This window comes from Apodemus sylvaticus, chromosome 11 (genome assembly GCF_947179515.1).
Source record: "Apodemus sylvaticus chromosome 11, mApoSyl1.1, whole genome shotgun sequence".
Taxonomy (NCBI): Eukaryota; Metazoa; Chordata; class Mammalia; order Rodentia; family Muridae; genus Apodemus; species Apodemus sylvaticus.
The window spans coordinates 75,760,927-75,775,902 of NC_067482.1; the positions used below are offsets into that span (position 1 = coordinate 75,760,927).

General features: G+C 55.9%; 1 protein-coding gene across 1 annotated transcript; it reads right to left on the reverse strand.

Annotated features, from left to right (window-relative positions):
• Nucleotides 1-11,337: 11,337 nt before the first annotated feature.
• Nucleotides 11,338-13,934, reverse strand: Adra2c (adrenoceptor alpha 2C). The gene has a single exon (XM_052199220.1). The coding sequence runs from the start codon at nucleotides 13,155-13,157 to the stop codon at nucleotides 11,781-11,783; it is 1,377 nt and encodes a 458-aa protein (XP_052055180.1). The 5' UTR covers nucleotides 13,158-13,934; the 3' UTR covers nucleotides 11,338-11,780.
• Nucleotides 13,935-14,976: the final 1,042 nt, after the last annotated feature.

Genomic DNA, 14,976 nt, shown 5'->3' on the forward strand with positions numbered 1-14,976 from the left:
ATTAATGAGAGCCCCAAAGGAAAAAGATGGACAGAGACTAGCACAGATGTCAGCTTCTTTAAAATCCCCCCTCAGGGACCTGGGCAGGTGGCTCAGTGGTTAAAGGGGCAAACTGTTCTCCAGAGGACCCAAGTTACAGACCTAGAACCCACACTGGGTTGCTTAGAACTGCCTGTAATTCCAGTTCCAGGAATATCTGACGCCCTCTTCAGGCACCTGTGGGCAGTACACTCTCATGCACAAACCCATACATAGGTGTGCATACATCTAGACATAATTAAAAAAAAAGAAAGTAAATTTTTTTTTAAAAAAAAAAAAATCTTTTCTTAGCTCAAAACTGCAGCAAAAAAGCCTGTGTCTGGCACCTCAGACCCATCAGATCTGAGAGCTAGTGAGATTTAACTTTGCAAATCAACAAACCACCACCCGCCTCCTGGTGCGCACCTTCTCACACGGAGTTCAAAATGAAAGCTGTTCATTAGAGCGACAGGTTTACTGGTGTGCAGTGGGGACTGCGTGGGGCTGTTTCCCCCTGAGGAGGAGAAATCATGGATCCGAGGAGCAAGAACTCTTGCAGGGGACGACATTTTAGTGGCAACAGCTCTGGGACAAGTTTTATTTGGGGATTTTTCCTCCCTGTGTCAGGAGCACAGAGGAACAGCTCCAGTGAGCGTGGCTGCTGTGCTTTAACGGCCCCACCAGGACACAGCATTTGAAATTACCCCATTGCTTAGATCCCAGGATTGCTGCAGGGAGCCAGGTGTCTCTGGGAGCTGGGTGTTTGCAGCCTAGCTTGGGGAGGGGGGGGTGGGGGTGGGGGGCTGTGCATGTGACCAAGAGGGTCCTAGATTGCAGACAGGGGCGTGTGTCTCTGACAGGTCATGTGATCAGGAGACACATCCAGAGCCAAGCAGAGCCCGAGTCTAATGGAGAATAGAAATGAGCACAGGGTCCATCCTTGAAGAAAAGCCAATTGAGAAAGAACAGAGCTAGGTGTGGGGTCTCAGTGGCCTAGACAGAGGACAGCACTGCCTAGAAGCCACCGAGCACGGGCTGAGGAGGAGCCCTCTGGGCTCTTAGAAGTCACTGAGCAGATCTGGTTGTTACATATCTCCACTCAAAATCAGACCTACGGATCAGCTCTCCTGCTTTCGCTCTCCCAGTATGAAGCAGGGTTGCAGAAGGACAGACGTGCTCTGGCCTGAACAGTACTGAGTCCGGGCTGCAGGAAGAGAGTTCCCTGGAGGGCAGTGACACCAGAGGCCACAAGAAACATGGACCCAGGAAGAAAGGAAACCAAAGCTTCCTGCAAGTCAGTCCCCAGTGGGACTGTTCACTGCTCCCCCTCTGGACCTCAGGACCTGATTTCCTGGGGCAGAGCCACCTTCCTTCCCAACTTGGTCCCCAGGTGGGAACAGTCTCTCCCTGTTCCCTTAGCCTACCAGCTCTGGTGGGATCAGACCTGGGCCCCCTTTCCTTGAATGCTGGGATGTAATATCAAGCTACAGCTGGTCAGCTGCCAGAAGTAGGCAGTGGGGGGCACAGGCGTGCATTACAGTACCTCCCCGACCCAGTTTCCCCATCTTGGGCTGCGGCATGTTGGGACCTGACATGGTAGTTGAGAATCTTGGGTTCATGACATCGTTCAGTGGTTACTCTACCACAGAGTGCGGATAATTTCTCAACCCTCACAAAGTCATTCAACAAGCAGCAAATTCCCAGGAGCCAACAATCAGGTTCAGAAGACCGAGAGAAAACAGAGAAAAGGCTGTTACTCAGTCACACACAGCTGCGGCTTACAAGTTTAGCTTGCAGAGTCCTTGCCAGAGAACACTGGACTCAGAGAAGAGACAGGACAGAAGGAAGTGGCTGTGGCCTTCCAGAGTGACACCTGCTGGGACATTCCTCTGGGCTGAAACTGAGCTGGTAAGTGTTCTTTCCTGAGGGAATTTATTGATGTCTTTAGAAAGGGGACAGAGAGGGAAAGGGGGACAGAGAGAGAGGAAAAGAGAGAGAGAGAGAGAGAGAGAGAGAGAGAGAGAGAGAGAGAGAGAGAGAGAGAGAACTTCCTGCCTTTGCTGGTTTCATAACTGCCTTCAGCTCAGAAATGTTCATGTCAAACAGCACATTTGGGGTGACATATTGGGGTTTCCTTCTACTCTCTCCTCCGCCAATCCCAAATGCACGTATGAGGTCTCTAATGAGCGCTCGCTGCCTGTGGCTGGCACTGACGCCTTCGGTCCAGTCTGAAAGTCAGCCACTGGTTCACTGCACGGCCAGCTCCTGAGAAAGGAAGCCCAGCGCACTGTCCAGAGTGAGGAGGCAGGCGCCCTCTCTCTCACTCCTCCAGACTCAGGACACCCTCTTGTCTAGAGAGGCTGCAGAGGCCCCGGCTACTGTGCATCGGCTGAGACCTTAATGCAGAATTCTATATTCCTCGGGGCCATGTGCAGATTGGCAGGAGAGGCGGGGTCGTCCCACTTAGGAGGACTATGTCAGCCTGCCCCGTGCGGCTGAGTCCAGGTGCCCTTTTGTCCACAGGGCTGGGTCCTGGGGACCCAAGTCTCACTTCAATCTCTGTGGATGCTAAGGGAAGGAGTATGTCAGAGCAGTGCAAGGCAGCGCTGCTGGGAGGCCTTGTTCAAGTGGGGCTGGGATCTGATGAAGTTTCCTAGTGGTGAAGCAGTACTAGATGCCCCCAGTCTCAATCCCCTTTCCCCCCCACCCCCAGGGACAGGTTTTATTATACTAGGTTTCATGATGGGTGTGGAATCTTAGAGGTTGTAGAGCAGCTGGGACCATGGCACATCATCGTCCCTTCATTCTCTGGAGGCAGAAAGGAAGTTCGCGGTGTTGCCAGCTCTCTCAGCCCTAAGCGCTCTCCTCTCTAGCATGCTGATGGCAGATAACAGAGCCCCTGGACCGGCTAGTAGTTTTCCATCATTACACAGCAGATGACAGACCGCTGAGGAGACCAGGTCAGATTGCGAGGATCCCTCCTCAGTTCTAAGCAATGAGACCGAGGCACTTCTCCAGAACCTTCTGGGTTGGATACTGGCCAGATTCTCCCACCATTGGTAAGACCAGTGGGCAGGCCAACCAGCCACTGTCTCTGAGAGCTTATTAAGACTCTGATAAGAAGCCTTGGCCAAGGCGCCACACTTCATAGCTCTAAAACTTTCCCACACTCGGGGACACACCCACTCTGTTAGCTCTCCAGAGTACCCTCGTTTACAGATGGAGACGTTCCGTAATGCCGAGGGGCATATGGCAGCTGTACTTTCTGCTTGTTTGCTGTGAACCCCAAACTGCTGTAAAGACTAAGATTTCCGAAGCAAAATGCCACGTAACAAACTCGGAGATGGCACAGGCCTCACGCCAGGCTCTTGCTCTTCTGCCTGTGTGCATCTCCAGCCTGCTCCCCTCAGCACCGAGCCATAGCCCTTCATTTGGATGCACCACTGTTTGATCCATTTATCAATCTATGAGTGCTGGGGCTCTTTCCAGGTTTTTTTTTCTATTATTAATAAGGCTCTTATAAACATCAAAAAAGCAAAAAGCACAACAGAAAGTCCCGAAGGTCACACTTGTGGGGAGTCACAAAGAGCATTCCCCATGGCTGAGCCGGCACAAAAGCCACACGGTTCTCCAGGGCCTCCACACTGTTTCCCTGTTTCACTTAGGAGCCACCTCTGGGAGGCAGGATCCCAGCCTGGCCCTGCTACCACAGAACACACGGTTGCTACTTCTCCCAAGGACACAGGATAGGCACATGGAGGGAGTGGCCTCTGAAGGAGCCAGGAGGTGGGTCTCAGTCTCAGTCCCATGGACTCACCCACAGTATCAGGACTTGTGCCATTTCATGGAGTCATGAGATGGAGCCATCTCGTGTCCCAGATCCCTCGCCAACTACGGTCAGGGTTAAGGATTTTGGCTATAGGCTGTCTATCAAAGCGTTACTCCCAGCGTGTCAGCCTGCCTCTGGGACACCTCCCTCATGTTTATGTTTGGTAAAGCAATGCCCCACGCTGAAGCAGCATGGTAGAAAGGTGTGCTAGTTCATTGCCCTACTTTTTTAAGTCATACAAAACCCTGTCACCCAACAGCTGGGTGACCTGAGCAAGCCGGATCTCCACCTGGCTGAGACTCCTCTTGGGAGGTAAGAGGAATTAGCTCATGACAGATGACCCTAGTGAGTGGGCAGTGCCCTGAACTGATCCCCTGACACTGCAGCCCAACAAGCCCCTCTCCGCCAAACTTGAGATGCCCCCGTCCATGTCTGGAGCTCCTTCCTGCTCTGGACTGGCGACTTGGGCATGCTTCCTGGGATATACTGGGACAGATGAACAAACGTTGGAAGAGCTGAAGAAGGCTTCATGACACTCTCTTTGGACAAATGCTTCTATCTGCAGAGGTGTCATTGAGCAAAGGTAATACCAGGCCCCAGATGGGCTCTGAAGGCTGAAAGTGTGGTCAAAAGACCCCAGTGAGGGCTGATGGGTGATCCAGAGAGCCACACATTAACCTTCCAAAGAGTCCAAGGACCACTACTGAAGCCCATGACCCCCCTCCCCTTCTATTTTACCTCGGAAAGCTATGTCACCATGGCCCAAAGTGTCTCATCTCCCATGCCCAGACGACTCCAACAGTGGTCAGTAACCTCTCCCACTGGTCATCTTCAGGGGCCTGGGCTGACTGGTCCTGGTCTCTTTGTTGGCTGTGGGCTCTCAGGTGACACGGTAGAAACAGTTCCATGGAACACCAGCAAAAGGGGGCAGTAATGACATGCAGGCAATTCAGATGGACTTCCTGTGTCCTAAACGACATCAGCTTCTTCGGAAAACCCAAGGGTGAGATCTGGGATGCAGTGCCCCTCCCTCTTGAAACAGAGCTCTTTCCCAGGGCGCACTCCTGTGAAGTTGGCTGTTTCAACAGGTGATAGATGCCCGGGATGGGAGGGGCTCAGGTTGGGAGCAACCTTGGCACTGAGGAACCTCAGACAAACTTCTCCAAGCATCCGTTCCCCGGGTGATGGGATGCTTCAAGATGCATCTGTCCACACATACAAGGGACATCCTAGGGACATCCTGAGGTGCTGGAGGCTGCCTGAGGGTAGAGCAGAAGCTTGAGAGGATGTTCCCTCTATGGGTACTAGCTCCCTCAGGCCCAAAGTCTGCCTTCTACAACTCCTCTCTGTGGGTTGGAAGATGATTCTGTTGAGTTCCAAGTCTGACAGCAGGTCTGGGGCCGACTTGGACCTCTCCCACTTTCACAGCCAGGGCTTCCAACACTTAAAAAGTACCTACGGGGAGCCACACACATGAGATGAAGTGTACCTGAGAAGCTAATGTCCCAGGCCTGGGTCTGACTCAAAGCCAGGACCAGAGCTGCCTGGGACTTGGCTCCAGTTGAGCTCAGGGTCTGTAACTCACAAGCTCCAGATTGCTGGTAACTCTGGGTCCTTACCCAAGCCTGAGGCAGGAGGATTGGTTTTCCTACTTAGGCCTATTGCTTAGAGCTGAGATCCAGGCTCACTGCAAGACATACTTGAACCATGTTTCACTCCTGCATTGGTGCCTCCAGGAGCCTGACGCTACACTGTATGGTCAGATACAGCAACTTCAACCTACCCTGATGAGTTAAGAACGCTGTCTATTCCCCAGCCCTGAGGTAGACACCTCTGAACATGCTCAAGCAAAATGAGTGACAGCCACTCTTCTGCCCTCTCCGGGCACAGCCTGAAGCCCACATGGACTGGCCCTTTCCAGTTCCCCTCTGCCAAGAGGGCAAACCCACCCGTGGCTGTCTGGCTGGGGCTGTCTAGCCAGGGCTCTTATTTAGCGATACCAAAAGTAAGATGATCGCTCTATTGTCTCTGCCTCCTATTGAATCCTTATGGAGACAAAAACAACAATCAATTTTAAATAACGGCTTCATTTGAACCAATTCAAAGAGGGCTGATTTTGCTTCCAATTGGATTTGCGATGGCAGCACCCAGTAGGAAACCGGTAACTGAATTATTTTTCACCACAAACATTTTGGCATTTTATCTCCTGGGTGGGGTGATCTTAAAAGCTGCCTCATTGTTCAGAGTCGTTTCTAAGACGACGTGGCAAACACAAAGCAGGCTGTATTCATATTGCCATGGGTGCCAACCTGCCGCAGCTCCCACAGAAGGGCTGAGGGTCAGACGTGGATCAAGTCACGGATAATGAAGCAACTGGATGGCGTGCAGGTCTTGGGCACTGACTGGGTCTGTTGGTCTAACCTTTAATCTAAGTGTTATTTGAAACGGGAGTGGAAGAGAGGGCCAGACTAATCAGCATGGGTTCTGTCCACCAAACACATCAGTCTGAAGCTGTCCAGTGCTCTGAATCTGTTTGCTCAGCTCCAAACTGAACTTGACAATGGTAGTCATGATAATGAGGTTGGGGGCAGAGTGGTGGGGCATGGGCAGCATCTGGCTTCCATGCACGGAGCTCAGTTTTCATGTCTGTTAAATGGGTGTAAGGGGCACGGTAGGCATGCCACACACTAGGTCCCTGATGCTTGTTCTTCTTCACTGTTGTCCTTTAGCTCCTCCTTACGCCCGTGGTGAAACGGGGAGGGTCTGCAACAGGAAGCCTGAGTGGCCAACCCTGTCCTCAGGCTCAACATGCAGGCTAACCCCTGTGCTCCAGGCCCAGTGAGATGCTCCTTCCGTGAGAGTTGCAGTCAGTAGGAGCTGATCAAACTGGGGAGAAACCCGCCCACCGATATCTGAACAGCCGGAGGCAGCAGCCGGGCCTGCACTTGAAGCAGAGAATCCCTTGCAGCATCAGAGTGGAGCAGGGCAGAGCCTGGGTCTCTTGATGCTGCAAGTTTCTCAACCTTTGCTGTGACCACCTCAGTGGTCAGCATAGACGCCATGCCTATGCTGGGAGACGGGGCAGGGGCTAGCTCATCCTCAGAGAGCCTCTCTGGAGGTGAAATCTGTGGGCCAGGCAGACATGGGTGCTAGGGTAGGTGTGGCTCAGGCTGAGCAGTAGTTACCAGAAGCAGGGGTTTGGGTGCAGTCAGAGGTAACAGTGATGGGCATGGACATGAGGGGTGGCCTCTAGCTCAGGACAGGCCTGGCACGCTTCTGAGGTAGGTTTGTCCTGGGCCATGGGAGCCAGCTGGGAAAAGTCTGGGCGTGCTTTGTGCCAGCAGCCTCATTCAGTTGTGGGAGTGTGGAGGCCACAGTTTCAATATGGCTGTGACCCTCAGTATCCTCGATTCTGACATTTAGGGCCTGTGGCTGCTGGTGGGGACTGGGCCTGGAGACTGGGAGACGCAGTGACCTGAGCACTTGGGAGCTCTCTGAGGCCTCTGAAAACCCTTCCTGCGAGCAGATCCTTCCCAGTTGAAGAGGTCCTGTGCTGTGGACTTCCTGGTCTCTAGATGTTTCTGTCAACCCCACATCAATAACTGTGTGCAGATCCTGTTTCTCTTTTCTCTCTCTTTGGCCACCAGGCAGCTTAGGGCCTGGTTTGTGTTCAGACCTGAGGGCAGGCAGGATGCCTTTCACCCGGCTCGCTACCCAGCATTCTCTCTGGCCTGAGTGGACTGATTCCTTATCTTGACCATAATGATCCCTTTGTCCCAGGGCTTTTACTGTGAGCAGCCACAAATCCTCTTGGCAGGAAAGAAATACATTTTCGGTCCCCAGGGCTTGCTTTTGGCACCAGAGTCTGGAGCTGACCAGGCTTCCCAGGCTGACTTCAGAGGACTGGGATGCACCCTGCTGGAGGCACCCTGACCCTTTTGCCCCCTGTGCTGCCTTGGTGGGAGGTGCAGGAGGTGAGGAGGGGGAATGCACCCTCATTACACTGGGTGGGAAGTAAGAGACGGCCTAGCGGGAGCCACGGGCCTTCCCAGACCACCTTCTGGTGGTGGAGACAGGCCTCCGCCACTTTTTCTGTTCCTCAGTTCCAAGGACACTACCTACCATCCATGAAATCCTCACCCCCACGCCCGTAGACTGCCCCTAAGATACACCCAGGAGTAGGTTGTGGGTGTCCCTAGCTAAGTGGAGTGCATGGACTGATGCTGGAACAGGTACTGCAGTGTTAGCCACAGGGTCTCGAGGGCACCGTCTCCTCTGCTCTCTCCTTATGTGTGGGATATCACAGGTTCATGAAGCTGAGGGTTTAAACTGGACGATAAGCTGCATCTGCCCCACCAGACTCAAGGCAGGCCTGTAGGCATTGTGTGTTTTAGAGCAACACTGGGCTGAACCACTTGAGCCCAGCCCATAGATTTGATATAAAAATACAGCGGCTGCCTGCGCTTCAGGAAGGTCAGCCATCTTCCTTCAGGTGTCACAGTAACGGGCCTCCCATCCTCCGCCCCCACCCTGGGGGGCTTCAGAGATCTGAACTGCTTCTGTGAAGTATTAGCAATCCCGAGTTCTTTGGATTCTTGCCTGAGTTGTAAGGGGATATCCGGATTATCTTTTCCCACTACCACCAATTGCATCCGGGTTAAGTGTACTCACGTGTATACTCCCTGTGTGCTGCAGGCTGGGGCAGGCAGGGGCAGCTGAGCACACTATACGCAGGACAACACCTTGCTGCGGTGACTTCAGGTCACCCTGCCCAAACTGGAAGCTGCACAGCATCTATTGCAAGGCCCAGAGTTACGTCTGATGTCATTCAAGGAGCCATCCTGAGAGCTCAGAACGTGGGCTCTCTACATCTGGGCTTTACAGTGTTTGTGGTTTCTGTCTCTCTCTCTCCAGCCTCCTCAGAGACCTGGGCCGTAATCCTCTAGGCCTCAGTTTCCTCAACTAGAGTCTGACAACTTTGGCTTTGTAAAAGAGACCTAGAAATAGAGGAGGCCTTTAATACCAGGACCATAGAGACCAAGTCTATCACAGGATTGACACAGGACTAGAAAGCTGTTGACCCACAGCTCATGAGGCCCCTCCTCCGTACACCAAGGGTGTGTGTAGCAACAGAGTTCACAGCACCCCAAGGAGATGTGAGCACCCCTCCTCCTCCTCAAATGAGACACTGAGTAAAGCAGCAAGTCCCTCAGGCAGGCGTGTCTGCTTAGCCCGCGGCTCCAGGCACTGGTCCTGTCTGTCCTGAGGCATAAACAGCTGCCCACCCCCGCCCCACCCCCACCCCTGTGTGGGGCACAAACCAGAGCCTAGAGCATCATTTCTGGGATTAGGAAAGGAAACCAGCACGGGTCTGTTGACAGCCCCAGTGGACATCCAGCTATAGTCACAGAGCTAATCCCCAGGAGGCTTGGCTCTGGGCTGAAGCTGCTCTTACTGTCCCCCCACCCCCACCCCCTCACAGGGCACTTGGAGCCCACAAGCCATCAGCTCTAGGCCACCCTTGTCTGTATAACAGGACAGCTCTGGCTGCCAGGCCAACACATTTCTGCAGAATTCAGCCTCCCAGGAACTCAAAGCTCCACCCTCTTTCCCCCTACCCCCTAGGGTGAGAAGCTCTCTTCCTTTTCTGCCTGGTGCCTAGACTTTCTTTATAGTCTTCTGTTAATCTCTCCTCCCCTGCCCACAACTCCAGGATTCAGTCTCTTGAAACACAATTGTCCTTTTCTGCAGCTGGTCCATGCCTGGATCCTTTCCTCCTCTGTGGGAATCCATTCTCCCACAACCTAAGGGTTGGTGAGAAACCCTGTCTAGAAATTCTTATTTTATGACTGACTTTTGAGCCAGTGAACCCAAACCCTGTCTGGGTCGTATGGCTAGCTGTTTGATCCCAGACAGACTTATTCACCTCTCTGAGCTTCAGGAAATGTTGCCTATAGCAAAACTCATAGAATCTGAAAATGCTACTCTGCTTGAGGCAAAGGTGTCTTGGGTTGGATTTGGGGTTACTGGTTATGGAAGATGAGGCCTGCCTCCCTATCTCGTTGGTTATCTGGGCTTTATTCTGGGTGCTCTGAGATGCAGATTCCAACAGTGGCAATTCTGAGGCCCTGGGCCCAGAAGACCTTTCTATAAGCATAGAGGAGAATCCCAGCATCTTTCCCTAGTGGGATCAACTGTGCCTTTCCCATGTATCACCCCCAGGCCCTTGGCTGTGCCTTTGGACCATATTGGCAAAGTCCCCTCTTAATAGGACCAGAGACAGCTGAGGTCTCCCTGATCCACCTTGGCCAGCCTGTTCTGTTCCTCTTACCACTTGGGGCTCGGTTTCCCCATCTGGCCCTAAAACCAACACAAAGTAAACATGTCACCACCTGAAATCAGTCTCCCTCTCTCCCTCTCCCCCTCTTGCCTGCCCCTCTCTCATGCATACGCTCTCTCTCTCTCTCTCTCTCTCTCTCTCTCTCTCTCTCTCTCTCTCTCTCTCTCTCTCTCTCTCTCTCTCTCTCTCTGTGTGTGTGTCCCAAAAAACAGTTCAAGCTAGTAAGGGACTGCTCTGGCTTCGGACTCAGGGACAGGGGCTGGGGGAGGACAGGACTGATAGGGGTTGGGACACAGCACAGACACAAGCTAGGTGGTCACAGCAGATATCCTGGCAAGATTCCTACAACCCACCCAATTGCAGTGAGCCGGGTCACAGGTGTTGAGACAACCCTCCCAGCCCAGGTCCTACTAATAACCTTCCTCCCATCCTACCCTGGGGGCTGCCAGGAGTAGTCACAGGGGCTACTAGAGCTCCTGGCTTGGAGATAAGAAAGCCCTCAAAAGTGTTTTAAGCTGGGACTAAGGGCTGAGGAAAGGAGGAGTGGGTGGCTCTGGGGAGAAGTCCTTGAGGGGTCTCTGGACCCTCCCCTGCCCTTCAACAGGTTCTCTTTGCTCTGGGTCACAGTGACCTTGGCTTCGTTCCAGAAGCAATACCTGGGGACTGTCCAGCTCACTCTGACCACCTAGCAACCAAGCAAAGCCATCCGACCACAAGTCCACCTCATCTTTGGGGATGACTTCTTGGGACAGGCCTCACCCCACCTTGTCAACTTCAAGAGGCAACCAGAAGAGCATGCTGGCGGCACAGGGATGGAATGTGGGGAGGGCACCCCTCCCCCCCCCCAGAATCTAAATCTGGAATTGGCTTGAGGTCCCCCATTCCTTTGCCTCAAAACCACTTGAAGAAAAGAATTTTGAGTATATACTTTGCATATACCTAAAGCCTTTAACTGTTTTAAGGATTCCCCTCTCTCCCTCATGAAAGAAGGCAGTTAGAACTCCCTCTTTCAAAGAACACTATACCCTAGTGTGTGCACTCAAGGGAACATCTGGAGAGTTCTCTCACACCCTGCCTGAAGAACTGTCCAATGCGCCTGAACCTTAGATTACAAAGGTTTATTAAAAAAAAAAATGGTTTGGTTGTTTTGGCTGTCATTGTATTTGGCAAACACTCTCAGTAACCAGAGATTGCCTGTGCTATCTGTCCTCCCCCATACAGGTGCCCTTTTCAGGTCATAGGAAGTCAGCCCTTGCTCACAGGGAAGACCAAGAGTTGGGGGGGGGGTGCTCCTTTCTTGGTGCAGTTATCTGAGCTCTAAAACCCTAACTTCGTAGCCTGACTCCACAGAAGCCTTCTCAGGAGCTGGATCAGCAGCCTAGCCATAGCCCCTCGCTGAGATGGGAAGGCAAAGGGTCTCCCTCTCTCCTCCCCACTCCCGGAGGCCCAGTTGTCTCTCCTGCTGGCCACATCACACACTGCCCTGAAGTCCGCCCTGGGACTCTGGAGAGGCCACACTGGTTGGTCCCTCTGTCTACCCGAGTTCGGAGCTATCCAGGAGGTCAGTGGGTCCAGGTTGAGGCAGTCAGAGGGTCACTGCCTGAAGCCCCTTCTCCTCCTTCGGAAGAGGATGTGCTTGAAAGAGCGTCTGAAGTCCTGATTGAAGACAGTGTAGATGACCGGGTTGAGCGAACTGTTGCAGTAGCCGATCCAGAAGAAAAACTTAAAGAGCGGTTCTGGCAGCTGGCAGGCCTCGCGGCAGATGCCATATAGGCTGTAGCTGAAGAAGAAAGGGAACCAGCACAGTACGAACACGCCCATGACCACCGCCAACACGAAGGTAAAGCGCTTCTCGCGCGCCTGGGCCACCTTGCGGCGGCACACGCTGCTGCGCGCCCGGCGCCGACGCGACAGGAAGAACTCGACGGAGCGCGAGCTGGCCCGCGACAGGCGCCCTCCGGGGCCTGGAGACCGAGACGCAGTCCGAGCACCCTGCTCGGCCGCCAGTCCCGGTCCCGGTCCGTCCGCACTGCCCGTGTCCCCCTCGGCAGCCTCTCGCCGCCGTCCTCCTCTGCGCAGCGCGCCCCGGCGCCTCCGCCTCTCCGCCGCACTGCTCTCATCCGGCTCCACTTCAGTGCGCGGGGGCGCGCAATGCCCATTCTCCCCCGCCGCCTTGCCCAGCCCATTCTCTGTGGTCGGGGACGCGCCGTCGGGGCCGGCGGGGCCGCGTTTCTCGCTGAGCGTACGCGTGCGCAGCTTGGCCACACGGTAGATGCGCGCATAGACCAGGCCCATGATGAGGCAGGGCGCGAAGAAGGAGCCTATGCAGGAGGACAAGATGTACCAGGTCTCATCGTTGAGGCCGCACTGCGGGTAGGCGGCGCCGTCGGGCCGGCGGTAGAACGAGACGAGAGGCGGGAAGGAGATGACAGCGGAGATGAGCCACACGGCCACGATGGTGGCCTTGACACGGCGCGGCGTGCGCTTCAGGTTGTACTCTACCGCTTGCGTCACCGACCAGTAGCGGTCCAGACTAATGGCACACAAGTGCACGATGGACGAGGTGCAGAAGAGCACGTCCAGTGCCAGGTACACACCACACCACACTTGCCCGAAGTACCAGTAGGCCATGAGCTCATTGGCCAGCGAAAAGGGCATGACCAGTGTGGCCACTAGGATGTCAGCTGAGGCCAGAGATACCAGGAAGAGGTTCTGCGGGGCGCGCAGCGCTCGGCTGGTCAACACAGCGATCACCACGAGCACGTTGCCCACCACGGTGAAAACGATGAGGAAACCCACCACGGCTGCCAGCCCCGCCACAGCACCTGCGGAGTACTGGCCCGGCGGTGGCCCCCAGTCGGTCCCCGAGGCGTTGGCACCCCCGCCGCTACCCCATTCGCCCGCGTCGCTCCCGTTGGGGCCCTCAGCCGCCGCCGCCGCCAGCGCCGCGGCCAGCGCTGGGGACGCCATGGTCCTCCCGAGAGCTACGCGGTCCTGCCAGGAGCCCGGGAGCAGCCTCGGCAGCTCGGGCGCCCCGCAGTCAGGGTCGGCGTCCTCATCGCCGCCTGCTCCTCCGGCGCGCCGGCTGGGGGCCACGAAGCCCCGCAGCCGGCCCTCGGCCGTGGTGGCCCGGCGGGCGGGCGGCGCTCCGGAGAGCGTGGCTGCCGGGCTCCCCGCAGCTGCCGCGCGCGTAAGTGCAGAGCTGGAGGTGCCCAGAGAGCGCAGCGACGCGGCGGTGGGGGGGAAGGAGGGTAGGTCCCGGGTCCTCGCGCGGCCCCGCCCTCGGCCTGGGTTCAGTGGGAGCGTCCCGGCCGCCAGCCCACGGAGATGCGGTGTCCAAGCTGGTGCACGCAAGCGGCTCCACGGTCCGGGTGCCCGATTGGGCTGCAGGCTGCAGGCGGCGGCCCGGACGCTTTGCTTCCCAACGGGCTGGCTGGGGCTAAGCGAGCCCGGGCGCAGGTTGCCGTTCTTCCTGGTCCCTGCAACTTTACTTTGCGGGGTTGGGCGCCGACACCCGCGGTCCTTCTGCAGCTCCCGAGTGCGGGCGCCCCCCGAGGTCCGTGTTTGGCCGTGCGGGCGCCAGCTCGCCCTCCCCGCTTGCCGGTGCAGCGTCTCCGCCGCCGCGGAGCGCTCGGCGCAAGTGCCGCCGCCGGGGCTCGGCTTCCAACTTGAGTCCAGTAGCGCAGCGGGGAGGGCCCAGCGGGGCGGGGCGGGGCGCCCCGCAGGCCCGAGCCGCGGGCCCGGGGGGAGCGGGCCGGGAGCCGGAGCCCGCGGCCGCCTAGGCGAACCTGCCGGCGGCGCCGGGGAGGAGCCCTAGGCGGCGGCGCAGGGCGCGCACTCGGCGAGGGCGCCCCCTCCAGGGCCGACTGCAGCCTGCGGGGCCGGACTGAGCGCGGGCTGGCCTGAGCAGTGAGTTCTAGAAGCCTGCTCTTTCTAAGACCTTAGTCTCCACCTCACTCGGTTACGGAGCGCGCGCGGGCGCGCACACCGGCTCGCAAGGGGCTGGCTCGGGGTCCGCGGCCTGATTGGAGGGTGAGCCTGTAGCAGCAAGGAAGAGAAGGCGACACTGCTTGTGCCTTGTGCTCATCGTTCCTTTGGAGCTTAGGGTCCCTGCTCCCTTGCAGAGCCACCTCCTCAGTCGGCCTCAGTTCCCTCCTCTGCGTACCTCTCAGAGCTGCGGGATTGTGAATCATAACCACGGTGTCAGTGGAGGCCCAGATCAAGCTCCCAAGCTCTATACCTATGTTGGCAATTATTGAAGTTTTAATTTTAATGCTGTGTGATCCTGCTTTTCACAGCTGGAGGAGATGCTCCAGACCTGTGCTTCTGACAAACTCAAAACTAACCAGCCCCATGCAGGGTGATTTTGTGGGGCTGGGTTAAGAGAGAGCAAGCAAATGTTGGGGAGACCTCATATGTCATTTTCACAGAGGTTCTGTCACCCGTGGCCTGAGTGGAGTGCCAGGCACTGGTCTCTGCCTCCAGGCAGTCCCAGGTCTACAGGGAGGATGGGAGGAGGAGGATAAGGGAATAAACTGAACTTCCCGGACTAGCATTCCTGTGCTAGGCCTGAAGGAGTACCATTCTCTCCATCAAGGCAGGCCAGGACCTCACTACACAGGTCAGATAGGCTGGAAAGGGAGGGGAGCTGCCAACCCACAGGCAGAGGGCCTCTGATGCCCAGAAAGTCATCCCGAGAACCTTGGAGCCATGACCTGTGACGTCTGGATTTGTCCCTGCTCTGGTGGCTGCTTCCCCCTGCATTCCTTGAGGATAGCGAGGACTGCAG

What these genes read in the sequence shown, in the direction of transcription:
- Adra2c (XM_052199220.1), bottom strand. Translation starts at nt 13,157, where the DNA reads ATGGCGTCCCCAGCGCTGGCCGCGGCGCTGGCGGCGGCGGCGGCTGAG.